This window comes from Leucopleurus acutus (genome assembly GCF_964270905.1).
Source record: "Leucopleurus acutus genome assembly, chromosome: 13".
Taxonomy (NCBI): Eukaryota; Metazoa; Chordata; class Mammalia; order Artiodactyla; family Delphinidae; genus Leucopleurus; species Leucopleurus acutus.
In genome coordinates, this window is record NC_139155.1 from 67750535 (window position 1) to 67763329 (window position 12795).

At 48.4% G+C, this 12795-nt stretch overlaps 1 protein-coding gene across 1 annotated transcript in view; it reads left to right on the plus strand.

The window, feature by feature from the left end:
* The first annotated feature begins 596 nt into the window (after nt 1–596).
* The window catches only part of ASCC2 (activating signal cointegrator 1 complex subunit 2), a 39467-nt gene continuing 27268 nt past the window's right edge, over nt 597–12795 (plus strand). Inside the window, exons 1-6 of the mRNA XM_082853425.1 lie at nt 597–678; nt 2678–2715; nt 4657–4755; nt 10641–10799; nt 11165–11335; nt 12301–12430. Of these exons, the coding sequence (XP_082709551.1) occupies nt 4675–4755; nt 10641–10799; nt 11165–11335; nt 12301–12430 (541 nt within the window). The 5' untranslated portion in view covers nt 597–678; nt 2678–2715; nt 4657–4674. The remainder of the gene's footprint in view (nt 679–2677; nt 2716–4656; nt 4756–10640; nt 10800–11164; nt 11336–12300; nt 12431–12795) is intronic.

The following is a 12795-nucleotide window of genomic DNA, read 5'->3' on the forward strand; positions in this document are numbered from 1 at the left end:
ATCGGGAATGATGAGACCAATCCATACACTTTTGCCAGAAGTCCTATTTTAAGCTTTCTCTGTACCAAAGGCTGCCACACATTATTGTCTTCCAACCAACCACAAAGATACAAATTATATTTCCTGTGTGGCCAATGGATGTGATGCCAGAAGAAAAAAACATGGAGTTACTGGCACTTTTTTTCTGTCCCTTCCATATCACTGGATGTTCAGTTTGCCTGAAAAAATGATGCCAATAAAGGGAAGCATTCAGTGTTCTGACACAGCTTGCAGCATTCAGCTGCAGAATTCCTCCTGGACTTGAGATTATGAATGAGTAGGTTAAGGAAGGAGGTGGAAGCCTGGGATCCTAAGAACCCAGGTACTACTTGTTTTTTCCAAGAGGTGGAACCATACCTGCTCTCCGCCCACCTTCCATTCTCTCTGCAAAAGCAAGAAGGGAGCTAAGGGGGGACAGTGGGCTGTTCCTAGGAGTCAGAGTCTTGCGGCTGGGGGCGTGGCCCCGGGCCCGGCTTCCCGGCGGCAGTTGGCTTCGGGGGCGGGGCCGGGCCGAGGCTTCCTGTCTGCGCCTGCGGAATCGCAGTTTGACCCCGGAAGTGCCGGCGCTGTGGGAGCTGTCATCGTGGACCGCGGCGGCTGTGGCGGCGGCGGTACAGCGCCGGCAGTGGAGCCGCCGAGGTGAGTGCGTGGCTGGGCCCTGCCGGATGTGGGGCATCGGGCCTGGGAAGGGCCGCAGCCGTGCCTTACGCGGCCTCGGCCCTCCCTGCCTACACGGCAGGGCCAAGCGTTACACTGCCCGAGGGACCGCGAGTCGCCCCGTTCCTCCTACCCCTCCACCGACCCCCGCCCAAGTAGGCCGCCAGAGCTTAGAGTCTCGGATTCGAGGATCGGCCCGAGAGTGACCTTGGCCTTGGACGAGTCACGATCGTCCCACTTCACCCCGAGCTTCAGTTTCCTCAGCGTTCATTAATTCGTTCAACAAATATATGTCCAGCGCCTTCTATGTGCCGGGCACAGATCTAGGTACTGGGGATACAAACAGAGCAAGACAGTCAAGGCTCCCGCCCTCATGGAGCTTACAGTCTAATGAGCGGAGACAGTCAACGACAAATAAATGCGCTAGGTAATTAAAGATATGACAGTAACTAGGGGAGTGGATACTTTAGATAGGGTAGTCTGGTAAGGTCTCTGAGAAGAGTAATATTGAATTGAGACCAGAAGGGTGAAGACAGAAACTGAGGCAGCAGTATCCCTGGGGATGCTCCCAGGACTTATTGAAATTGGTCAATATGGGGCCCTTTCCTAATTTGTGGCATCTGCTGCCCTGCTTGGCACTGAGGATGCATTGGTGGGGCACGGATATCATCATGGTCATGGTCCTTATCCTTTTGGAACTTAGAGTCCAGTCGTTGCCTAGTTAATTTCTATTCATACTTGAGATGAAAACTCAAAACTTCCTTGACATCCTCTCTCCCTCAAGTTAGTTCTCTCTGTTAAATGTTGTCATAGTCCCAAGGGCCTTACCTGCATAGCATACTCACGGTGTTGAGTTTTACTTGTTTGTATGGCTGTCTGGTTCATATCTGTCTTAACCATCAAGACTGTAAACTCTATGAAAGGCAGAATCAGGTCTGTTACTTGCCTGCCTTAGGATTCTCCAGGCAGGCTTCCGTGCCTGGCACATAGTAGGTACTCAAAAACTCTTTGAATGGCCTATTAACACAGTTATTGAACACAGTGTTTGCTCTCCAGTGGTTCAAAGAAGGCCTCTCCTGCACCAAGTTATTATCTTCTCTTTCTGATGGTGTCTCTCCTCTACTTAAATGACGCCTCACTGCCTTCAAATGAAAGGCCAAAATCTTCAGCATAGCATTTGAGGCTCTTTTTAACATGGCTGCATCTTTCCTATCCAACCTCTTCTCTCCACTTCTGTCACCCCCTTTCTGACCTTGTGTTTTCAGCCATCCCAAATGTCTCCCTCTTCCTTCAGAGCCACAGGCTCTGAGCCTTTACTCATGCTTGCTCTTTGCTTGGAATGTCCTTCCTTTTCATCTTTTCCTCCTATCCTTCAACAGCCAGGTTGTAAGTCATCTTCTCTGTGACATCCTTCCTTTCTCTGCTGTGCTTGTTCTGGAAATTTCCAGTTACAGCTCTAACTACACGGAATGAAAATCATTTACATGCCCAGGACCCAGAATGTATTCAGTTAGTGTTTGTCGAGTAACTGAGGAAGCCCAAAGTGCTCTGCTTATGATTGGGACTTGAATAATAACAACAAGTGAACTTTACTGAGTGCTTATTATATGCCAAGTACTATCCTGATGACTTAGTACTGGTTACTTCTCATGCCAACCCTGAGAGCTTATGAGATTATGTGCTGTTATTATCCCGATTTTACAGATGAGGAAATCAAGGCTTAGAGATGTTAAGGAACTGTCTCAAGGTCTCAACATGGGTAGGCTGGAGCCAGGATTTGAACCCAGGCTGTAGAACTATAAACTTTTCTTTCAACCATCACACCAGCCTGGGTCTGAACTACCCTTACAGGCGCTGGCTTGTAGGAGTAGATTTCTTCCAAAAGCAGGTGCTGTCTCTACCTGTCTAGGCCTGAACTATGGGGCCTAGAATTATAAGGGTGGAGAGCCGCCTCCTCATTATGACTCTTTCCCCACCCTAGGTCTCCACACTGGACACTCCCACTACTGTCTTTGGAAGGTAAGTATGGAAAGGACTGGGCTTGTGACTTCTGCACTGGTGAGCCAACCACTGATGTTTCCAGCTGCCCTCCCAGCGTCGCTGAGGGGTTAGGAAAGAAATATTTTTAGCATCAGCACAAGAGACCCAAGTGTCCAGGCACAAGAGCTGGGCTTCAGTTTCAACTTGGCCACTCATGTGTTTACCTGAGCAAATCAGGGCCCCTCTTAGGACATCTGAGCATAATAATCCTTGTCGTTCTTATCTGGGTTATTGCAAAAGGCTAGTAAGATAGTAACTTGATTAGAAGTAATGTATATACAACAGATGGTGTTATCTACATGTTGCAAAGGTGAAAGATGAAAGCTCAGACACAGGGACCATGTGTCTGATCCACTATCCACTGCGATCCTAGAGCTGGAACAAGCCTCGAGGACTAGACAGACTGGACCTCTATCTTTGCATCCCATGTGAAGATGGATATCTTCACAGTCTTTAAAGCAGCCGCTGAACCAAGGTTCCTCGTATACCAAGCTGCTTCCTACCTCCTTACCTTTGCTCCTGCCGTTTCCTCTGCCTGGGACATCCTTCTTCCCTGGCCAGTCTCCACTCTCAAGACTCAACTCAGGCTCTCCTGAGCCTTCAGGCACTCCTCTAGAAATGCTTCTCCGACAGCCACAGCCCCCACCAGCTCAAGTGCACTAGACTCAGTACAGCGAATGGTTAAGAGCCAGTGTGCTTCACCAGCCACTAACTCTGAGACCTAGGGCAAGTTTCTTATCTTCTCCAAGCCTCTGTTACCTCATTGATAAAATGAAGGTAATAATAGTACCAACCTTAGAGTTGTTACGAGCATTAATACATGTAAAGCAACTTAAGGTGCATAAAGCGAGTTCATGCTGAGAAAAGCACTGAGAAGAGCACCAGCACATGAGAAGCATGTTTCCGCCGCTGCTATTGTCATTATTATTATTGGATCAGAAGCTCCCCCAGGGCAGAGACCCTGCTTTATCAGTCTGTCTTCATAACACCAGGGCCAAGCCTAATATCTGAGAGCTGGGACTCCAGTAACTCATGGCTGACCATGCCCGTCAGCTCCTCTGCGAGGATTCAGGAGGTGATGATTTCCTCACCCCAGCCTTGATATGTCTTCATATCATCATTGAGACTGTGCTGGCCTTTTGTGGCATGTCTGAGGCCTGAGTCACTTCTGTGCCATGATTCAGCCAATACGCATGTCCTTCCGCAGGTCAGGCCAAGTTGTATTGAGAAAAGAGCATTGGATGGGAAGACAGGAGACGTGGTGTCTGCTGCTCACTGACTCTGAGGCCAGTTTGTGCCTCTCTAGAAAGGAGCTTGCTCTGGCAGTTTTCTGTGAATTCTGTTGCCCTCCCTGGTCCTTCTGTTTATCCGTGTCCTTCTTCCCTGAAGCCTAGAAAGGTTGTAAACTCTTAACTCCCTCTGCAAGTGAAGAAAGGCCCATGGCTCCAACCCTCAAAAGACTTAAAATCTGGTTAGAGTGGTAAGAAAAGTATCCTCATATTCAATTGTTCATGAAATATTTGATGAAGCCACCTCTGTATCAGGCCTATGCTTGTCACAGGAAAGGTAGCAAGAGAAGGAGAGTCCAGGTACTGTCTTCACAGAGTTCACAGGCCAAGGAGGGCACGGACCTGGAGCCATAATAAAGATAATCTAGGTACTTTTAACCAGTACTTCTCAAATTGGGTGGGAATATTTCAGGAGTCACCTGGGGAGTGTTTTCCTCCTCAGCTGATAACTGCTGCTTTAGGCAAAAAAGTCACTTTGGTCTAGATTAGTAGGTACAGGAAGCAGGCCTTTGAAGCCTTTGAGGCCAGAGGTTGAAGCTTCTCTCCTGGCTCTGGGATCAGCCCCAATGCAGGCCCCTGCCCCCAGGAGCCTCTGTGTCTGCTGTCTTCTTCCCATCCATATTCCTTTCAGGAGGGTCAATGCAGCACAATGCCAGCTCTGCCCCTGGACCAACTCCAGATCACCCACAAGGACCTGAAGACAGGGAAGCTGAGGACTTCACCAGCGCTGGTGAGCCGGTGCCTTGAGGCCGTTCAGCCTGATATTATCATTCTTGCAATTTCAGAAGCAAAAAGTAAATTCCTTCTTTATCTGTTCTAGAATGACCCAAGGGCCACAGTCTGTAATTCAGTAGTCGGGACGCTATTAGGTCCTTCCAGGCCCAGCGTAGAGTAGAAGTTTCCTTTCCGAGCAGCTTGAATTTGAGTGGTATTTTCCATGTCACCACCCCACACCTTGCCTGCAAAGCATTTCATTTTGAATCAGTCTGATGGCAGTTCTGACTCAGCCTGAGCTGGCCTAGCAGTGGGGCTGGCCCAAAGCTGGGTCTGGGGATTGGACCCTGTGGGAGGTGCTCAGGTTTCGGATGGGCCTTTTTCAGAGCTGTCCCAGCTGCTATCCACTTTGGCGGGGCACACTGATTTCAAAGGTCAGTTCTGAACGGGCTGAGAAGCGCCACACACAGACCTGGCAGGGCTTGTGAGACTGAAAATTAAGGAGGCTGTGAGCATGCCGATTACCAGCTGCGGGGAGAGATTAGAGCCTCAGAGAGGTGCCAGGGTGCTGGAGAAGGAGACAGACGCGGGGACTGGAGTCCCCATACCCCCTTGCTGTTTTCCCAAGAATATGAGCTTACTTGAACAAGGTGGGAGGAAGTACTTTCTGGGAGCTTGAGTAAAATTGTGGGAAACGAGCTTGGTGTTTTATTTCCTGCTTTCTGGATGGCTTCCTATTATTTCCTAACTACTCTCTAATAGTAGTACTTAATATTTATAGAGGGGACTTCCCTGGTGGCTCAGTGGTTAAGAATCCGTCTGCCAATGCAGGGGACACGGGTTCGAGCCCTGGTCGGGGAAGATTCCACATGCCACGGAGTAACTAAGCCCGTGTGCCACAACTACTGAGCCCATGCTCTAGAGCCCGCGAGCCACAACTGCTGAGCCCAAACGCCTAGAGCCTGTGCTCCACAACAAGAGAAACCACTGCAATGAGAAGCCCGTGCACCATAACAAAGAGGAGCCCCTGCTTGCCGCAATTAGAGAAAGCCCGTGCACAGCAACGAAGACCCAATGTAGCCATAAATAAATAAATAAAAATTAAAAAAAAAATTTATAGAGCACTCGCTCTTGGCCAAACCTTTCACCTGGATTTATCTCATGTAAGCCAAACCACAGCCCTCTGAGTAGGCATTTTGGTTGTCCCCATTTTACAGATGAGGAAACTAAAAGTTCAGGGTCATAAAACTGGAAAATTAGGGGAGCCAGGATGGGAACACAGCTAGGCTGCCCCTAGAGCCCATAGGCTTAACCTTTCTGCTATAAAGCCTCTTGTTTCTTTTTTATAACTTTTTTAAATTGAAGTAGAGTCAATGTCCAACATTATATGTTTCAGGTGTATAACATAGTGATTCACAATTTTAAAGGTTATATTCCATTTATAGTTATAAAATGTTGGCTGTGTTCCCTGTGTTGTACAATATATCCTTGTATTCATAATCTTTTTATGTAAGGGGGTTATTGATCAGAAAATTGAGAACTGTTCTGTCCAATATGTTAGCTGTTCACCACGTGTGGTGGTTGAGCTCTTGAAATTGTGGCTAGTTCAACTGAGGAACTGGATTTTTAATTTAGTTTTAGTTCATTTAGGTTAAAATAGTCCCATGTGGTGAGAGCCTACTGTATTGGCCAGCACGGACCAGGTCTAGAGCAGTTCCGTCACTGCAGAGGTTCTGTTGGTCGGCGCTGGTGGAGACGGGTTCCTTGGGTCTGATTTCCCACCTCAGTCCTTCCCCACGTACTGGACACCTGGGCTGCTAGACTGTGGGCTCCGTGGGAGCAGGGACCGGGCCCTTCCCTTTGTTCTGGTTTTCCAGTGCCAGGCACGTAGTAGCTCTCAGGAGACATTCAGTAAAGGAGTCAAGGACCCTAGCCACGCTTTGTGACAGGCACTGGAGCTACAAAGAGAAAAGACATGGTTCCTGCCCTTGAGGGGAGAAAGCAGACTGGTAGTTCTCTGCAGCATGATCAGGATATGAGGGAAGGAAGTCCAGGCTGCTGATCCAGACCAGCGGGGTTTATGGGTACGGGGAGGTCTTAGGGTGGTGGGAGAGCACACACTGCCAGGAACTCCTTCCAGAAAGAGGGGGATCCTGAACTGGGTATTGAAGGGTGAGTAAGCACTAGCCGGGCAGAGCAATGGGAGGAGGATGGACCTGGCAGGAGGACCTGTGTCTATTGGCCTGGACTCCTGAGAGCCTGACTCCTACACAAACCACCTGGGGTGGAAGCAGAGTTAAGGAGCCCGGCTTTGTGTTTAATGTCACACAGACTTGGCCCTGTGACTTTGGGCAAGTTACTTAACATCTCTAAGCCTCAGGATCCAAAACAGGGTAACAGTAGAACCAGCCTTGCTGGAGTGGTTGTGAGGATTAAATGAGATGCCTGTGAATTAGCAGTGAACCTAGGACATAGTGAGCACTCAATGAAGACGGTGATGACAGCTGTGACAGTGACAGCGGCATTATGAATGGGGTGTAGGGTGGGAAGAGGGACGAGCTAAGGAAGACAGCTGTTTGATTGAGGAGCAGTCTTTTGGCTGTGCTGCAGGCCACCAGAAGCTCCTGAAAGATTGTCCTCAGAGAGGTACCCGCCCTGTATTTGTCTCTTTAGTCCCAACTTGGGAGAAGAAGATCTCCAGCAAAGGGACAGCCATCATGCTGCCTCTGCAGAGTGATAGCTGAAGCTAATGTTTATTGAGTAGTTACCGTGCAGATGCACATACTTACTATTGAAGATCCAAAAGAAATCAAGTCTTGGGCCAAAATGGGTGAATGGGCTCTTGAGAAAGACAAGACTCGTATAAGTGGAGCATTTGGAGAACAGTCCAAAATAGTTTCTTATCAGGATAAACAGAGCAGAAGTTTGATGGGCAGAGAATGTTCAGAAAGCTTCATGCAGCAAGTGGGACCTAAGCCAGGCCTGAAGAGTGGAAGATACAGTTGGAGCCTGCTGCTCCTTGCCCTGGAATCTTCCATGCCCCCTACTCATTTTTTTTTTTTTTTTTTCTTTTTTGGCTGCACCATGCGGCATGTGGGATCTTAGTTCCCTGACCAGGGATCAAATCCATGCCCCCTGCATTGGGAGCATGGAGTCTTAACCACTAGACCACCAGGGAAGTCCCCCAATGGCCCCTACTCTTGAGCGTGGCATTGAAGGTCCTTCAGAGACCCTGACAGGATCTGGTCCTTCATTACCTCCATGCATTCCTTTGTTCAATCAGCAAATGTACATGGAGAGTCTGCTCGATGCCAGGCACTGTTCTAGGGGTTGGGACTGCTGTGGTGAGCAAGACTCAGACTCCCTCCAGAGACCTGCAGGGTAGTGGGGGAGAAGGAGAAGGCAGGCCCTCCCTTTTGTATCACTTTATTGAGGTATCATTGGAGGACAATAAACTGCATGTATTTATTTAAAGTATACGATCTGATTGGTTTTGACATCTGCATACACCCATGAAACCATCACCATAATCAAGATAATGAACATTTCTGGACTTCATGGTGGTCCAGTGGTTAAGACTCTGTACTTCCACTGCAGGGGGTACGGGTTCGATCCCTGGTACCCCTGGTCGGGGAAGTTCCACATGCTGTGTGGTGCGGCCAGAAAAAAAAAGATAATGAACATTTCTACTACTCCCGAAAGTGTCCTGGTGCCCCCCCTATAATCTATCCCTTCCTCTGTCCCCTTCCACAGCAACCACGGATCTGCAAGCACTTCTGATACAGTTTAACAAGTGCTACAGTCGGGGAAGCAGTAGAGTGCAGGTGTTGGGGAGCCCAGGTGAAACCCCTAACCTAGTCAGGGTGGGACTTGGGAGACTTCCTGGAGGAGGTGAGGTCAGAGCTGGGGTGAGAAGGATGAGCAGTGAGACCAGGGTGACACGTGGTACCTTAGGTCATTTAGTAGGTCTGCAGTGTCAGGTTTGGTTCAAATCCTGCCTCAATTGCTTCCTTAGCCCTGTGACCTTGGCAAAGTTGCTGAATCTGACTGAGTCTTGGTTTCCTCCTCTGTAAAATGGGGAGAATACTGTCTCCCTTTGAAATAGTTGTTCTAGGTAAAAAAGAAATGGGCTGGGGGACAGGCCTACTCAGCAGCCGGCACAGGGCAGGTCCTCCGTGAGTGACGGCTTTTATTATCCTTCCAGCATCTCTCCCTCCAAATCCATCTCCCACCGCCTGGTGCAGTCTGTACCCTTTTTTTTTTTTAAATGGCCCATTTTTATGCCTCCATAAAAATACTGTGTTTTCCACCTAAAAATCCTTTTCATCCTCCAAGGGCCAGCTCAGATGCTGCCGGCCCTGGGAAGCAGCCCCTCGTCTTCCAGGCGCAGTTAATCACCTGTTGCCCTCTCACAGTCTCTCTGCCGGGTTTGAGCTGTCTGTGTTGTGCTCATTTGATAGCTTAGATGTGCATCTTCCCCTCTGTAGAGGATGCCTTTCTTCATGTGCGCAGCAGGGTGTCAGTAAATGTGTAGGATTGTAGGGAGGTAGACTCTCAAGGGTGTGTGTATGTGTGTGTCTGTTGGGTGAGTGGGGTGAGTAGCCTGGCCTGAGAAGTGACCTAAGAGGTGAGATGTCAACAGACAAAGGCAGGAGGGGAACTCGAAAACCAAGGAGATGAAATTAGGGCCTAGAGAGTAGTTTTGGATTTGTTTCAGGCAGCAGGATTCCTTTTGTATAAATTATGATTTAAATGGGAGGGGTCCTGAAGACCCACCTGGCAGGTGACCCCCAAGGAATCCTGCGGGACTCAAAGACTCCACAGTTTGCAAACTTGCGTTAGGCAGTTGGGAGGTGTAGGTGGTTCTCGAGGAGACTGACCAATCAGCTGTGGTTTTCCTGTGCCCCCTGGATTGACAGACCTGGAAGTGGGTGGATTGTGGTTGATAATAGCTGAGACGCAGCCCAGCCTTCTTCCTGTTATCACCTCCCCCCCTCCCCAAGAGAAAGCAGCCCTTATGTAGTCAGAGGAGAAAACTGAGCTCATCTTCTCTTCTTTATGGTGAACAAAGTAAGATTTGTTCATGGCAAGGTAAGGGTTGGAAGAGAGAGCTTGTGATGCTAAGCTGAGACCTGCAATTACCTGATTAGCATCTTTTAAAAAAAATACTGAGGTTTTTTTCTGATTATACAAAGGGTATAGCACAGTGATATGTACAGTATGATACTGTTTGTGTCAGAAAGATGAAAATGGGTCCAAAGAAATGCCTCATATGGGCACATTTTAATGTAAATACTTAGAAAAGGTCTGTGAGGATGCTCAGGGAATGGTGAGGGGTTACCTCTGGGTTGACACACGGGCTGGGGGTATGGGCCAGGCAACTCACCTTTCTGTACTATTGTGAGTTTTTGAAAGAAAGGATGCTCATGCCTCACTTGTATGATTTAAAAAATAATTTAAAAAATAATACATGTTCTTTTTTTTAATGGGAAAATATAGTCAAGTCATAATCCCTTCCACTAGAGATAGCCACTGTGAGCTTTGGGGGGTTGCCTCATACACACACACTTTAAAAAAAAACTGTACCAGTGTGTGAATGTGTTAAATATGTGTACTTTTTTTTTACTCCCCAAACTGGTTATAAAATACAGAGGTTTGTGTCCTGCTTTTTCTTCCCTTAACCTTTCCCCATGTCATTAAATATTCTCCAAAAAACATGGTATTTAATGCCCGCCTGGTGTTCCCTGGCTGCAACCAAGCCCCCTTTGTCAGAGACACTCAGTTCTTTATGCTTGAGGGTCACTGGTTGGAACAGCCCAGTGTTGTCATTGCTGTGGGTTGGCAAATGGGCCCTCACTGACTAACCTCTGCCACGTTAACACGTGGTTTTTGGATCCGTAGCACCCCGAGCAGAAGGCAGACCGGTATTTTGTGTTATACAAACCGCCCCCTAAAGACAACATTCCCGCCCTAGTGGAGGAGTACCTGGAACGCGCCACCTTCGTAGCCAATGACCTCGACTGGCTCCTGGCCCTGCCTCACGATAAATTCTGGTGCCAGGTAACATTCTATCAAAATTCACGCTAAGACAAAGCACATGACATGCCATTGGTTGGGTGCTGTTGTTTTTCTCTCCCAGGAGATGCTTTTTTTCTCTGCTTCTTACACTGGATCCTTAACAGCAAATTGTGGTTTGGATTGCTCTGACTTGTATCACAGTCTTAGTGATGTTTACACAACGCCTTCCAACACGTCATTTTTAGAAACTCGTGTTTAGCCCTCGGCTCATTTATACCTCTTCGGTCCCTTGGGGTTGGAGTGTTTGCCACAGGCCAGGGCTGATGGGCCGTGAGCCCTGCACAGTCCACCCACATGCCCTTGGGCCTCAGTGACGAGCCCTTGCTGTCCTCTGTCGCCTGGCTTAGGTTGTCTTCGACGAGACTCTGCAGAAGTGCCTGGACTCCTACCTGCACTATGTCCCCCGAAAGTTCGACGAGTGGGTGGCCCCGGCCCCTGAGGTCGTTGACGTGGAGAAGCGCCTCCACCGAAGTGTTTTTCTCACCTTCCTTCGCATGTCCACTCACAAGGAATCCAAAGTAAGCCCCGGATCCCGTGACAGGTCACCACCGCCACCTGACACCTCTGTGCCAGGCTCTCAGCCCTGGGAAGGAAGGCTCTGGAAGTATCATGTTTCCTCTGTCTCCCCTCTGCTTTTATTCCCACCATTGGGGAAGAAATCTGTGCCACCTCCCTTATCCTCTAAGTCACCGGGTCGCCTGCGTTACACCCAATGTTTTCATCGATGGGGAGCCGAAGGCCCTGTGCCAGGTGGCGCGTGACTATGCCCTCCTTGTGCGTCAGAGGGCGAATACATTGGTTCCGAGTTTTTAGAGGGACTCGTATGTGCTTTTTAAAAACCTTTACTTTTTTCCCCCTGATTTTAAAAATAATAATGCTGTCTCTAAACAACTCAAACATAACAGAAATATTTTGTAGATTATGAAAGTCATCCACAAAACTCCCTCCCCTCAAAATGACCACTGTCAAGGTGCATGTTCCTTCAGGAAACTTTTTTCCTTTCAATGTGTGTGTGTGTGCGCACATATTTATTTTAAAAATAGTATCTTGCTTTTTTGTTTTTTTAACTTGTTACATGGAAATTTTCAAATATACACAAAAGTATAATGACTCCCATGTACCCATTACCTGGGTTCAACAGGTATAGACATCTTGTTTGCTCCCTCCCCCTGAGTTTTCTGTTTTTCTTGGAGTATTTTAAACAATCCCAGACATCATGGTGATTTACACATAAATATTTTAGAATGATTCCCCAGCTGATGGTTTTATAGTGAGCTTTTGCTTCTGTTTACATTAAGATGAAGTGTGACCACTGCTCCATGTCAGTCCATGAGGCTCAGACATGTCCGCGGTGTGGACAGAGCTTCTTCTGTTAGCCAGGCCCCTGCTGATGGACCTGAAGGTTGTTTCTTGTGAGCTTGCTATTACCCTGCAATGCACATGTTTTTGGAAAGTCTCTCATGCTTTCTGCACTGTTCCTTAGGATCACTTCATTTCCCCCTCTGCTTTTGGAGAAATCCTCTACAACAACTTCCTGTTTGACATCCCAAAGATCCTGGACCTCTGCGTGCTCTTTGGAAAAGGCAACTCCCCGCTGCTGCAGAAGATGATAGGTGAGTAGGGGCTGTGGCCTGACGGCGGCAGGGCGGGGGGGCACAGAGATGGCCCCCAAATTCCAAAGGTGGGCGCCCGGATGAGCTCAGGGGGATTCAGAGCAGCAGCAGTGGGTGGTGCTTGGAAATGTCTTAGTGGACGTGTGTGTCAACTCTGAAAGAAGTGACTAAGTGGCGGTGGGGGAGTGGAGACAAAAATGGGCATCACGCAGCTGCTCCAGGATCTTGGAGTCAGCATTAGGCCATGTGTCAAACGATCGAAGGAGTCGGGGAGTTTGCTTCGGCAATGAGAGTAAGAACGGTGGCGACAGCTAACGGTTATTTGAGTGCTCACTGGTGACTCTGCGGATGCTCCTCATATGTCA